Here is a 13,433-nt window from a genome sequence, read left to right on the forward strand (position 1 = left end):
GGGCGGGGCCGAGCGCGCGGAGCAGCTCACGCCCCGCCCATCACGGGGGGGCGGGGCCGGGGCGGCACCGAGCGCTTCGCGCTCCCCGCGACCCCCGGGAGTTCCACAGCAGCCCCTCGGTCCCCCGCGGGATGGCCACTGTTGGCCACCACAGTCCCCCCAGGATGGCTTCTATCAGTCCCCTCAGTCCTCACCAGAATGGAAACCCCATTCCCTCCATCTCCCCAGAATAGTCTTGCTCAGTTCCCTTCACCTCCCCAGGACAGCCTCCATCAGTCCCCTCCGCCTCAGAACGGCATTTCCCTGGCTCCAGCTGGAGTGTCGTTTCCTGCTTACATCCATCACTGCCTGACCGCCTTTCCCATCCCCGCTGGAACAGCCCCAACCAGCTTCCTCTCTTCACCGGGACAGCCTTTCCGAGTCCCCTCCATCTCTGCTGCGATGGCCTTTCCGTGCCTCTGCAGGGATTTCCCAGTGCCACCACCCTGCCTGGCCCGCAGCAGAGGCACAAAGCTCTGCACCTTCCCAGCCCCAGCAGGCTCCCAGGTTGACCATCTTTTGCTTCTTCATTTCTGTGCTCCCCTCAGCCCACGGCGGCGGGGTGAAACAGTCCCTGCTCTGGTGTCTGCAGGGTGGCACCGACACGCAGCACCCAGCGCTGGACACTCCCACAGCCAGCGCCCGGCAGTGCCAAAGCCGGCCGCTGTTTCCATACCTCCTGGAAACATTGTGTTCTCGGTTCCCAGGCCCAGACAGAAAGGAAATGCATAAAGAAAACTAATTGTGCGGCTCAGGTCATTGTTAGTGGCCCTGCAAGTGACAGGTGTCTGTAGGAATTTGACCCTGGGTGTTGCTGCACATCAGCCGGGCAGGGTGGTGGCTGTCCCTGCCTGGAGTCAGCGGCCTGGTGCCACAACTCTTCTGGTGCTGGATGGCGGTCAGGTGGTGTTTGGGATCAAAAGGCAGTTTTAGCATCAAGACCCACTTCCCAAATTCATCTGGAATTTCCACTGACAAGGGGAAGCATTTGGGCAGCGCCAGGACATGAGCTCAGCCAGGGGCCAGACACAATGCCTGACTCACGGTCAGCAGAGAGCTGTCACTTGCCTCTGCAGGGAATTCCAGCTTTTTAGTATAACCTATTCAAAGTCAAAACCCGGGAAGCTGTCTGGGAAATGTTTATACTTTTTTAATATTTACAATGCGGTGTTTTCTACTCTTTTGCTACAACCTGTAGTTTTCAAATAAAACATTGAAATTCCAATAACGATCGTTTTGACCCAATTTTACCCACTCCCTGTTTCCCAGTTAGTACCAATTACTCACTATACCCAGCAGCAACTTTTTCTCAAGGGCTTTCCTGATGGATGTACACCTACTTCTGCTCTCTCATGGCTCCTGCTCGCCCTTAGTCACTGACTGCCCCACGTGTCAGCTGCCAACCTGCAGGCAGGGAACAGGGGCTTCTGTGGGATTTCTTGAGCGCTCACTGCCTCTGTGCCCCAGGAGCTGTTGCTGTTCTCAGGTCAGTAGCACCGGGGAGGTGTTTCTTCCAAACCTAAATGTGCAGTTTAACATGGGAGGGGAAATTGGTGCCTGCCAAGAGCTGCCTGGAGCTGGGGTAGCAGCAAGCGTGAGCTTGGAGCTGTGAGCCCTGGGGGCCTCAGAAGCTGCCTCAGGAGCACTGCATGGCCAGGAACGTGCTTGGGGACCCGCTGGAGTGCGTCACAACCAGAAGGGTACTGCCTGAAGATTTAGGCCAAAACCCACTTTCCCAGTTCTCATGTGCTGCCAAATGCTGTCACAACCCAAGAGCCTGTGGGGACCCTGAAATATGACATCCTCCAGCAAAAAGCAGGAGCATGAAACTCCCCAGCTTTGCTCCTCCCATGGGATGATGTGGGGACAGACTGTTCTGAGCCTGGCTTCCTGCAGCACAACCTCATAGGCCACCTCCAGACTGATCCAGGGTATCCTTATCCACCCCAGGGCCTGGGCATTACACCATACAGGGTGATGCAAAAATAAATACCCTATGATGCCTCCACCATGAGAGCAGGGCACAGGCTGCTTATCCCTGGCTTTTGTCCCAAGGCAAGGCAGGCCTCGTTTCCCCCATGCCACATCCTGCAGCACCCCCAGCTCTGAAGAGAGGCGGGTCTGGAGCACAACCATGTGCCTGGCAGCCCCTCAGCACCCCTGAGCAAACAATGAACGGCCCAGCAGCACCAAAGTGAAGGGTGAGAGGTACCCACTGCCCCAGGCTGTGCCAGGTCAGCTGCTGGGGCTGGGAGAGGTGGGGGAAAGGGCTCATGGTGAGGGTGGTTGAACCCTGGCCTGACCCTGAGATGGGGCTTGTAACCAGCTGCTTTTGGGCCAGCAGCCATGAGCTGGGGATTGAGGCAACAAGTGCAAATATGAGGAAGTGAGAATTGCTCCATTTCCCTCTCCCCTGAGTGAGCGGACCCATTTCCTTTATTTTTACAGAGAAATAGCCCAATCCTCCAAAACAACAAAGTGTCTCAAACCACAGCTTCCCTTTTGACCTAGAACCTGCTTTTGAATGCATGAAAAGCTGCAGCCCCTGCACCATGCAGAGATGGTTACCCCTGGGCCAGGGAGAGGCTTCTGCCCCTGAAGGTGCAGGGCTCAGAGAACCAGCTTGGGGCTCAGTGATTAGATTTGCAAGAACAGGAATCTCTTGTGGTCTCCATTTTCTTTCCCCCATGGGGCAAGGAGCCAAGGCCCAGGCTGCACATGGCAAGCACCCACAGCCTCTGGATGTGATGGTGTTCACACCATGTGGACATAGGTCCACTATCACTTCCAAGCATCCACTGACACACCACAGCCAGCCTGGCCATGCAGGAGAGGCCTGGGGCCACCACTGCTCATTGCCAGCCACCTCTGCAGCATCAGGAGAGCTCCAGGTGCTATTATGGCTGAGGGAGCAAGTGTGCCTGGGCCTTGCACATAGGAAAATGCAGATGCATTGCAACAGCAAAAGAAAAATAACCTGCTAAAAATGGGAGAAAAAAATCACAAGTCATCAAGAACCAAGATGTTTTTTCACACTGGATTTGGCCCTGTAAGGCACATTATCTGCCACTGCTACAGCAGCAAAAATATCTGGCAACGAAGAATTAACTGATTCCCTAATTACAGATAGCAGGGGCTGAACTGCAGCAGGAAGCAGAGAACAGACATTACAACAGCATTACAGGAACAGCCAATCTGAAGAGCACTACAGCCTTCACACAGATCCAGTTATACAGCATATAACCGAAAGTATGTTACATTTTCAACAAACATGTGAAGGCCCGACAGTGTGGCAGAATCAAGACTGATTTTAGTATGGCTGTCTAGGGTAACTCACTTGAGAGCAAACACAAAACCAACAGCATCCACAGGATGTTTAATGCAATCTGCTTTTAAGCATGAATTGCACAATGTGGAAGTAACCACCCTCAGATACCACATTCCCCTATTATTCCAGCTATACCTTGGTATGAGCACAGTCAGTTTGAAATGCTGTGGCAGAGAGGTGCCACATCCCACTCCTGATCCATGTGTACACCCCATCCACAGTCCCTCGAATGCTGCTCAGTCTTTCCATGCATCCCACACTCAGAGGAGCTTCTGCACCCACATCTTCTGTGGGGCAGGAATCCCACATCTACTCCTTGCTCCTGGTCTCCTCAGTGACCCAAACTGCAGGCCAGGGTCTGACCACCTGCCTGTGTACCTAACGGAGAGGTCCTATGCTTAATGCGGACAAGCATTTCACTATGAAATAAATAGTATTTGAAATTACCTAAGAACTTGGTTCATATTTAGCCAGTTCAGTCCTTAAAGAACAATTCTGAAAGCATGGAAACTTTAGTAAATGCACTCCTTTTACATTGATTCACGAGCACCTGAAAATAATTTTTTTGTTTAAAGAAAAAAATATAGCCTTCAAGTATTTCTGGGCTAAAAAGGCAAAAATTACTAATTTTTGAGTCATAATTCCTAGCAATGCCATGTTGATCAATTTATTTTCACAAGGTGCACTATAAAAACAGCCCCTGGGAAGGGTTTTTCACAGTCAGGGATACGAGTTTTGGAAGTGTCAGGGGAAACCACACAAGAGGAAGCTCTCCACCAAGACAAACACAGCATCCAACACCCCAGACCTCAGAGAAGGCTGCAGACACTCCTCAAGTTGCTGGATAAGACTTTCCATGGATATTCCCTCAGTAAAACATCCCCTGACTATAGCAAACGCCAACACTGCCAAGTGTTACAAGTGTGGTGCAAGAAGTGAACACATCTGGCTACGCCTGCTTCCTCCTAAAAGGTGCACGGTGCTTCTCCAGGCTGGATCACACTACACGAGGGCTCATTTCACACACAAAGGTCAGCTCATATGCAGCAACCACAGCACTGAGTGCAGGCTATGTATGGTTAAAATTGCTCTTCCTTTTTTTGGCCAATTCTAAAAACTAACGCCGAAAGTTTCAAAGAATAGGAGGAAAACACCAAAGAAAAGCCCCAGCGTGGCTATCAGAAGTACCACTTCTGTCTTTCAGAATGGCACTGTCATCGTGGTGGATGACACGGGACTGTCCCTGGCTCCTGCATCATGATTATCAACTCTGAAGCCACACACAGAGCAGCTATAAAAAGAAATCTGGTTCCTTCCTTCTGCCAGCTGCAGAACAGGGCAAGCTCAAAACCTGCAGAAGAAAAGCCTGAGCAAAAGCAGCAAGGCAAATCCCATTCTGCAAAGTGTAAGGAGTGAAGGAGGAAATTAGGTCCTCTTACGGAACGCTGGTTTTAACAAGATCACAAAGTTAGTCAAACTTGTGAACTGCACTGGTTTAAAGAGAACCTCTCTAAAATTCTGTGTCATGCCTCAGTATACACATGGTCATGTCCTCCCTTCTGCAAACTACAAACTCAAACTAGTTTGACAATCTGGAGCCAAGTCCAGTTCAGCCTTCTAGAAAGGTTTACCCCACTTAAGAAACAGACGTTGGTGTACAGAAACGAATTTAAATGCACAGCTGTCTTAAAAAACAGAAAGGTATCTTTAAGAAATTATCGGCATTTTCCCAGTTTCCAGTAACCAGTCTGCAGTTCTCTGAGCACAGCCAGATCACTATCACCTTGCTGGTGATCGGAATGTTCAGAAGAAATCAGATGCCTTTCTTCTTTTGGGAAGCTGCAGTAAATTGTCCGTGATGGATGTAGTATCCTGAGATACTGGTGTCTGAGATACTGTCCTAGACTGTGGGGTGCTCTGGGGGGTTTGAGGCCCACTGGCCGGGGTCTTGTAACCAGGAGTTCCTGTGTGGGCTGGGGAGGGAGTGTAGCTGGCTCGCAGGGCTTTGTCAGTGTATTTACTTGCAGTCCTGTTTACAAGTCTTTGCAAAGCTGGTGACATTGCTGGGCTTAGTCCTTTTGGAGTAAGGCTGAAATAGAATAAACAGTTTTAAGAGATTTTACAGTAAAAAATCTGCCTTTATCAGGAAAGGCATTATTACCTCCCTACATGAGTTCCCCCCCACAGAGCAGACTCACTGCCTGCAGGTAAATGCAGCCTGTCTCTCTAGAGAAACGAGTGACAGAAACACTGCCTACTGCCCTCCCAAACCTGAGTGACGCTGCCCAACTTCTCCTTTGAGCCCATTCTGTCCTTCCTGTGACCCCCCCAAGCAACTCTTATCATGTCTCCTCTTTGCAATGAGGCAAGACACTGATCCAGAAGCATCGCTGGGTGGCTGCAGGGCAGAGCAGTAATGCAGACAAGGAGTGTCAGGAACAGCCACCAGCCACTTTCCCTCAGGAATTAAGTTCCATTTCTAAATTTCTAATAACTTCCAGTTCGAATGTACCTCTTCCTGCTTCCAGTATCCTTCCTTACCATCATTCCTCCCTTTCTACATGTGCTGATTTAAATGTCATCAGATAATACCCACCCTCAGTTCTGCTGTCAAAACAGAAGTCTCACCTGGCCAAGTTTTCTGTCACTTTTCGAAGTGCCTCCTGCTTCTTTGCTCGGTTTTTAGCTGCCACTTCATTGGCCATCTTGAGTCCTAACCGCTCACGGCGCCCGGGCTCCAGGATCTATAAATGGATCACACAGTTCACTCACCAAGGCACTCAAGAGTGCTGAAAAAATGAGTCAAAGCACCTTCAAAGCTGGATTCCAGTGTACAGGGATCTAAAGCAGGTAGAAGTGGGGTCAGCCCGCACCTCTCTGCTGCTGCATAAAAGCCAAAGAGGACACAGAGCCCTTCAACCTGCCTTAGCAAGAAACAAAAATGGTAAAACCAGTCCAGTCAAGGAAGCAGCCATTACCTCTGGCATTTCCTCCTGCTGTTTCTCCTAGATAAACAATGTCACCTGTGTCTTGCCTGGCCTGTAGCCAGCCAGCTCTCAGGCATACAGAGACATTGCTAAACAGCAGGAGAACCAGTCAAGGCCTTTGGAGTCTGACAAAACAGAGGCACATACAGCAAATTACACCTTTCTTTAACTAGGAGTCTCAGACAGCTCACATTCAATGACACCAGCAGGAGACAAGTGACATGCAGGATTAGGTGCCATTAGTAAAGCCAGAGTGTCTTTTCTACTCTCAACTGATACACCTGCCTCACGCTGTGACAGCCAGAAGATGAAAACAGAGGAAATGCTGAAATTCCCACCTATTCATACAATAAAATCAGAAAAATTGAGCGTGTCTTCAGCTTCCTCTGAAAGCCGCTCTATCTTGGTCCACCACCAAATGCAGAATCTCATTCTCCTGCCAGCAGTGCATATTCCACCTCAGGTAGCTCCAAGTAGATCTCACGTGGATCCATGCTCACCTCCACCCTCCAAGCACAAACTAGATTATTAGTCTTAAGGTCTGGGAACACCACCCAGGCATGTGTCACACTCCATGTTAATCTATTACTTACTCACTTGCCTTTCCCTTCTTAGTTCTTCCCCCCCAGAAAAGAATGTCATGCTGGCTTGCTGACATGAAATACCTTGAAAGCTGGTCCAGGTGTTCTGTCCACATATGGTCTTTCTGACCCTTCCAGACGCAAAGGGGTGCTTTCAATTTCACCCCATGTCATAAAAGGCGACTCATTCACACCTAAAAACAAATTCAAAAAGTCATGCCCATGCAAGATATTTGACTATTCATACACCACAACAACAACAAAAAAAACCCCAAACCAACCAAAAAAAGATACACAAATTAGGAAATACAGCAAATTCATCAACAAAGGAGCCCCTCCACTGCAGAGGAAAAGAGGAAATCACAGCCAGTGTGAATAGTAACATGTGGTCCCCATTAAAAGGGAATCTCAAACTCACAGGATTGCCTGTAGCTGTGTCACCCTCTCAGTTACAACAACCAAGCACCATCCTTTCCATGTCTTTATTTTTCCATTTGCTAAGCTTTTGATTAATGACACTTTCATTTTTCCCTCTGTAGTACTAGTCCTCCCCTCTGCTGCTGTATGAAAACTCCTTCAACACGGGAAACTCTTTAATAAGAAAACAGGTTTCTGCCTGACTTAAGGAGTATGTAATAGCCAAATGTACCCTCCAATCACCTCAGGAGCAGCCTGTACCAAACAGTGACTGCACCTTGTCTAACAGGTGTAGAAAGGATTCTAAGAGCCCGATTAAGTCACTGCTAGAAAATCCCCCTGTCCAGGGTTTGGAAAAGGCATTTACAATGGAGAAAGGAGGTGCTCCAAATGCCACCTACAGGTTTTCCAGAGGGAAAGCTGCAGTATGTGCAGGTTTTGGCATAACCACAAGAAGCACAGGAAACAGCACGGCTGGTGAAGAACAGCTACACATTCAGATACCACGTTTCAACTTGAAGAAAAATAATCAGTTTGCTCTAACTGAAAGGACCCGAAAGCTAGATGATTCCTGAGCAATGGCACAGCAACTTGCTCAGAGCCTCTTGGTGCTATGTGACTTTTCCTACCAGTGTACTGGACTAGGATTTAAGCCCTGCATCCAGTTGGCATACATGGCACGAGGTTTTACCTCCTCATCTAACCCAGTAATGACAGCCTAGTGTTGAACAGAGCATCAAAATAAGTGCAATAATAGTCCTCTTAGAGCAGAAGAAATAAGAAAACCCTCTTACCTGGAGCAGGAGAGGGGGTTGCCACAAATCCATATCCGTTCACTTTTGGAGAATCTTGGGGTATCAGTTCTTTCCCATCGGGTCCCACTTTGCCCTGTTTGTACTGAAATAAAAAAGACAATGCCATTCATGTGGAGAAAGGTGTGAGTCAGCTGTATCCAGCACACACACAGTTCTCCTGGGGGATGAACCACACCAGAGGGCAAAGCCTAACTAGGTTTGAGTCAGAAGAAATAAAATTATCCAACCTGAGCATTGAGGGCTGCAGCTTGTTGGAGCTGTGATTTGCTCACAGCTTGGCTGAAAGGGTCCTTCACAAAACGGGTGTTTCGATGCACAACTTCCCTGGGTTTCTTAAAGACATCACTCTCATCAGGTACACCTTGAAAAGCAAAATGCCTTTTAAAAAAAGGGCTCTTTTCTCTACTTCACTGGCTCACAGAAATTATCATTTGTATATTTATAGTCAAAAAATAAAACTACATTTACAAAAATATGCATTTTTCTGTAGCAACAAACAGACTAACAAGCCCAAGGAGGATTCTTTGAGCAGAAGCAAACAATGAATGAAGATGACAACAAAGTGCTCATAAAGAAGACAGACCAGGAAAGAGCTTTGGCTGCTAAAAACAAGTACTTCTAGAATACAGATAACGAGCTTTTCAATGGCAGAGAGAACATGATCAAACTTTGGAATCAGAGGCCAAGGATTAAGAAGGTAAGAGAGAAAAGGAAAAAAACGAAAAACCCCACTTTTTAAAAACAGCTTTACAGAAGAAAAAGCACAGCATTACCTGTGAGAGCTGCTCAGTCACGTACAGAAACGCTGTAAGCACTATTTGGAGCCAACACACCTAGGACCAATGGCTCACCTGTTGGGTAATACATGAGGGTGTTTCGAGCCGTGTATTCCCAGGTATCCAGTCCAGCTTTCACGTTCTCCAGAGCTTGCTGCTCGGCTGAAGGAAGTGCCAGGTTTTCATTTTGTCGCTGAAAGGGCAATGGAAAAAAAATTTTAAAAGGTGAAAAAAAAAAAAATCAGGTCTGAAGCAGCCTCCTGCAATCTTTTATTGGACACAACTTGGAGAGCTCAGTCACAAGCTTAGCCACCTGCCCTAGAACACTTTGCATAAGGCATGTAACAGACTCTGAGGGATAGTTGGGATAAAAAAATAACACTCCCTCAAAACAACAGCAGCAAACACCCACATGTCAGTGCCAAACTTCATTAAAAGGCACTGCATCCCCCACCCATCAATGACACATCTGTGCCAGCTGCTCACTGCTGATGGTTAAAAGACTGACAAGGCAGGCCCAGAACAGCTCCTGGACCTCCCCTGCAGGTAGCTGAGGAAGGCAGCACAGCCAGCCATGCTCATGCAGTTCTGTGCTTCAGCAGCTGAGTGGGTTATTACTGATAACAGAAAACTGAAATAAGACAGACAACCTAACTGCAAATAATAAAAGGCAGATGGACAAACAACAGGAACTGTGCTCAGTTGCTCTCCTTGGTGTTGCTGCTTATGGAAGAGACCGCCAAGGACAGCAATACCTGCACTCTGTGCAGTGCTTTGCAGTCTCAAAGCTTTCAGAAGAGACAAATCCTCAGCAACTAAGTCAGCACTGCTCTTGTGTGACAGAAGGGGAAAAAACAAGACTGCACAAGGAAGCAAATAGCAGTCATAGGACCCAGGAAATTGAGCCTTAGCAGAAACACAGTGAAATGGTATTTCCCTGCTGTGTCCCTCTGGAAGAGCAGGAGGCAATTCCCTACCTGGGTGTACTCCTCCTCTGCGCTGTACAGCCAGGCGTGCTTGACTTTCTCCTTCTCTTTGGCCACTTCCATGATCTGCTCAAACGAAGCATTATCCTCACTCGTGTGCTTTGCTAAGAAGGTGTCCAGGCTGGGAAGAGCATCTTTATCATCTTTTTCTGCTTCTCCTAACAAGAGAAGGGAGGAAGCCTGAGGAAGGTTAATGTCTCCCTTTCTGTGAGAGCACTGTTTCTACCTCCTAACCCAAGGACACACTAATAACTAACATCAAACTTGGTCAAAGAAATAGATCCACACAGAGTGGTACAGTAATAAATCTGTTTTGGAACATATATAACCAACTTTCACATAAACCTCTTTATGGCATTTACAGCAATTTAAAGGTAAAATGCACAAGTGGCCAGCTGCTGGCAGACATTTTCTTTTCTGAAGAATTCTGCTAGAGAAACATAATTCTCCTACCTTCTTCTGCAGTCTTGATGCCAGCTTTAGATTTATTTCCCACTGGAAGGCCACCTGGATGCACTTCTGGGGTTTCAAACGTGGCTGGGGTAACATCTGCCAAAAAAAAAAAAAAAATTTTTACTTGGTTACTGGAGCACACAACAGGACTTGCTGTGAGGATCATGTGCCAAACAAGTCACAGAAGGTGTATCAAGAGAACAACAATTTAATTAAAAACTTGTGAAAAAAACTCCAAAATGTTCTATTCAATTCTGTCTCAAGCTCCAAACAAGATTTTGCTCTCATCCAAGATGTTTTTCTCCTTCTGGGAGAAATTCCCAGGAGAGCCACAGCCCAGTATATTTCTCACCCTACACCCTGCTTTTGCCAACAGAAGCAGCAGCAGATTAAACTTAGCCCAGGCCAGGAGCAGCACCTGCAGTGGGGGAGGAAGGGACACTGTCTGGTGACACATGTCCTTTGTCACAAGAAAGCCACTTACCCAAACCCCACTGCAAAAGCTGAGCCAGGGGCTGGGCCTTAAGAAACACCTGAACTGGAAGTTAAAACATAAAACAGAACACCGGATCCCTGCTGTGGGAACCTCTGATAACCACGAGCTTCCCACACCTTCTGTCCCCAGTACATGAAAATCTCAAATGTCTGTAGATGCAACAAAAATCCCTAAAACTACAGACTAAAGTAAGGATTCAAAACATAGCTTAGAATTTCTGATAGTAGAAAGCATATAGCATTCCCTAGGGAGCAAGAACTTGGTAAAACATGCCTATAAGGAATGGTTATTAAAAGGCTGCTTTTTCCAAAACCCTTCCCCCAAGGAGTTATTAGACACCATCAAAGAGAAATTCAGCACCAGCCACCAGCCGCTGGCAACTGCTCAAACTGGTACACTTAGTTCTCATGCAACATCAGCCTCGTATCTTTAAGATAAGCGTTGCCCACACAAAGCCAGATAAAGCTCAGCAGCAATATCAGATACAAACCCCTTATGCCCCAAAGAGCCAGTTCTTACAGGGTGCAGGTGTGTCCCTCGACGATTTGCTCAAAGAAGAGCCAAACTTGATAGCAATTTGTCTCATTTTCTCCAAGTCGCCATTTTCTTCAGCCTCCAGATACTCCTTCTGTGCTCGCAACTTCTCCACATCGGGAAAAAAGTCTCGCTGGATGATTTTCTCTAAGCTCTACAAAGAGAGAGACAACTGCAATGACGTGCTGGGACACCTGGAGTGCCGGCTCAGTTGGGAGCCAGCTGTGCACAGCCACGGGCAGGCCGGGGAGCCCCCGGGCACAGGGCCGGTGGCAGAGCGCTGACAGCTGTCGCCGCAGGAGGGGCGGGAGCCCGAGGGACGGCTCCGGCCCACTTGGATCCGCAGCCGCGGTTGCAGCGGGCAGCGGCCGCGGGCGGACCCTGCCGGGCGGAGCCCAGCCGAGCCCCGCGGCGCTGGAAGTGCTCGGCCCAAGCACCGGCGGAGCGGAGCCTCCGGCTCAGGCCCGGGCCCGCCGCCGTACCTCGATATAGGCCTCCTCATCCAGGATCTTCTTCGGGTGCCTCGGGGCCAGCGACACCACCTCCTTCCCCGTCACGGCGGCGGGGGCCGCGGCGGCAGCTGGCACTAGGGCGCCGGGAGAGGCCACGGGCAGCGGAATCGCTTCCATCACGTCCGAACCAGTCGGCCGCTCCTTCTCCTCCTCCACCGCCGCGAACGCGACGGGGCGTGACGTCACATGTCCGCGCCACGGGGAGCCGAAATGCCCGCCCCGCCCCCAGCCCGGGAGAAGCGCGGGCCCGCGTGCGCCCCCTGCCGGCCCGGAGGACCCACCCGGTCCCGCGCCCTGACAGCGGCGCCACCTCGGCCCGAGCGCCGGGATGGGAACCGGGATGGGAACCGGGATGGGAGCCGGGATGGGAACCGGGATGGGAACCGGGATGGGAGCCGGGATGGGAACCGAGACACACACGGGATGGGAACCGGGATGGGAACCGGGATACACACGGGATGGGAACCGGGATGGGAGCCGGGATGGGAGCCGGGATACACACGGGATGGGAACCGGGATGGGAGGCGGGATGGGAACCAGGATACACACGGGATGGGAGCCGGGATGGGAGCCGGGATGGGAACCGAGATGGGAACCGGGATACACACGGGATGGGAACCGGGATGCGCACGGGATGGGAACCGAGATGGGAACCGGGATACACACGGGATGGGAACCGGGATGGGAACCGGGGTGGGAGCTGGGATGGGAGCCGGGATGGGAATCGTGATGGGAGCCGGGATGGGAGCTGCGATACACACGGGATGGGAACCGGGATGGGAACCGGGATACACACGGGATGGGAACCGGGATGCACACGGGATGGGAACCGGGATGGGAACCGGGATGGGAACCGGGATGCACACGGGATGGGAACCGAGATGGGAACCGGGATGGGAACCGGGATGCACACGGGATGGGAACCGAGATGGGAACCGGGATACACACGGGATGGGAACCGGGATGGGAACCGGGGTGGGAGCTGGGATGGGAGCCGGGATGGGAGCCGGGATGGGAATCGTGATGGGAGCCGGGATGGGAGCTGCGATACACACGGGATGGGAACCGGGATGGGAACCGGGATACACACGGGATGGGAACCGGGATGGGAGCCGGGATGGGAGCCGAGATGGGAACCGGGATACACACGGGATGGGAACCGGGATGCACACGGGATGGGAACCGGGATGGGAACCGGGATGCACACGGGATGGGAACCGGGATGGGAGCTGGGATGGGAACCGGGATGGGAGCTGCGATACACATGGGATGGGAGCCGGGATGGGAACCGGGATGGGAGCTGGGATGGGAGCCGGGATGGGAATCGTGATGGGAGCCGGGATGGGAGCTGCGATACACACGGGATGGGAGCCGGGATGGGAACCAGGATGGGGACTGCGATACACATGGGATGGGAACCGGGATGGGAGCTGGGATGGGAACCAGGATGGAAGCCGGGATGGGGACCGCGATACACGTGGGATGGGAGCCGGCATGCACACGGGATGG

At 50.6% G+C, this 13,433-nt stretch overlaps 1 protein-coding gene across 1 annotated transcript; it reads right to left on the reverse strand.

Annotated features, from left to right (window-relative positions):
• Positions 1-3,049: 3,049 nt before the first annotated feature.
• ESS2 (ess-2 splicing factor homolog) lies at positions 3,050-12,110 on the reverse strand. Its single transcript, XM_042034973.1, has 10 exons — positions 11,895-12,110; positions 11,398-11,566; positions 10,383-10,478; positions 9,921-10,087; positions 9,019-9,136; positions 8,395-8,528; positions 8,147-8,249; positions 7,020-7,129; positions 5,996-6,111; positions 3,050-5,456 (listed from the first exon to the last, which is right to left on the reverse strand). The coding sequence occupies exons 1-10, from the start codon at positions 12,039-12,041 to the stop codon at positions 5,171-5,173; spliced, it is 1,446 nt and encodes a 481-aa protein (XP_041890907.1). The 5' UTR covers positions 12,042-12,110; the 3' UTR covers positions 3,050-5,170.
• Between the last annotated feature and the right edge of the window lie 1,323 nt (positions 12,111-13,433).

This window comes from Corvus kubaryi, unplaced genomic scaffold, assembly GCF_017639235.1.
Source record: "Corvus kubaryi isolate FWS band 111438036 unplaced genomic scaffold, C.kubaryi_AGA036_p1.0 37382, whole genome shotgun sequence".
Classification (NCBI taxonomy): Eukaryota; Metazoa; Chordata; class Aves; order Passeriformes; family Corvidae; genus Corvus; species Corvus kubaryi.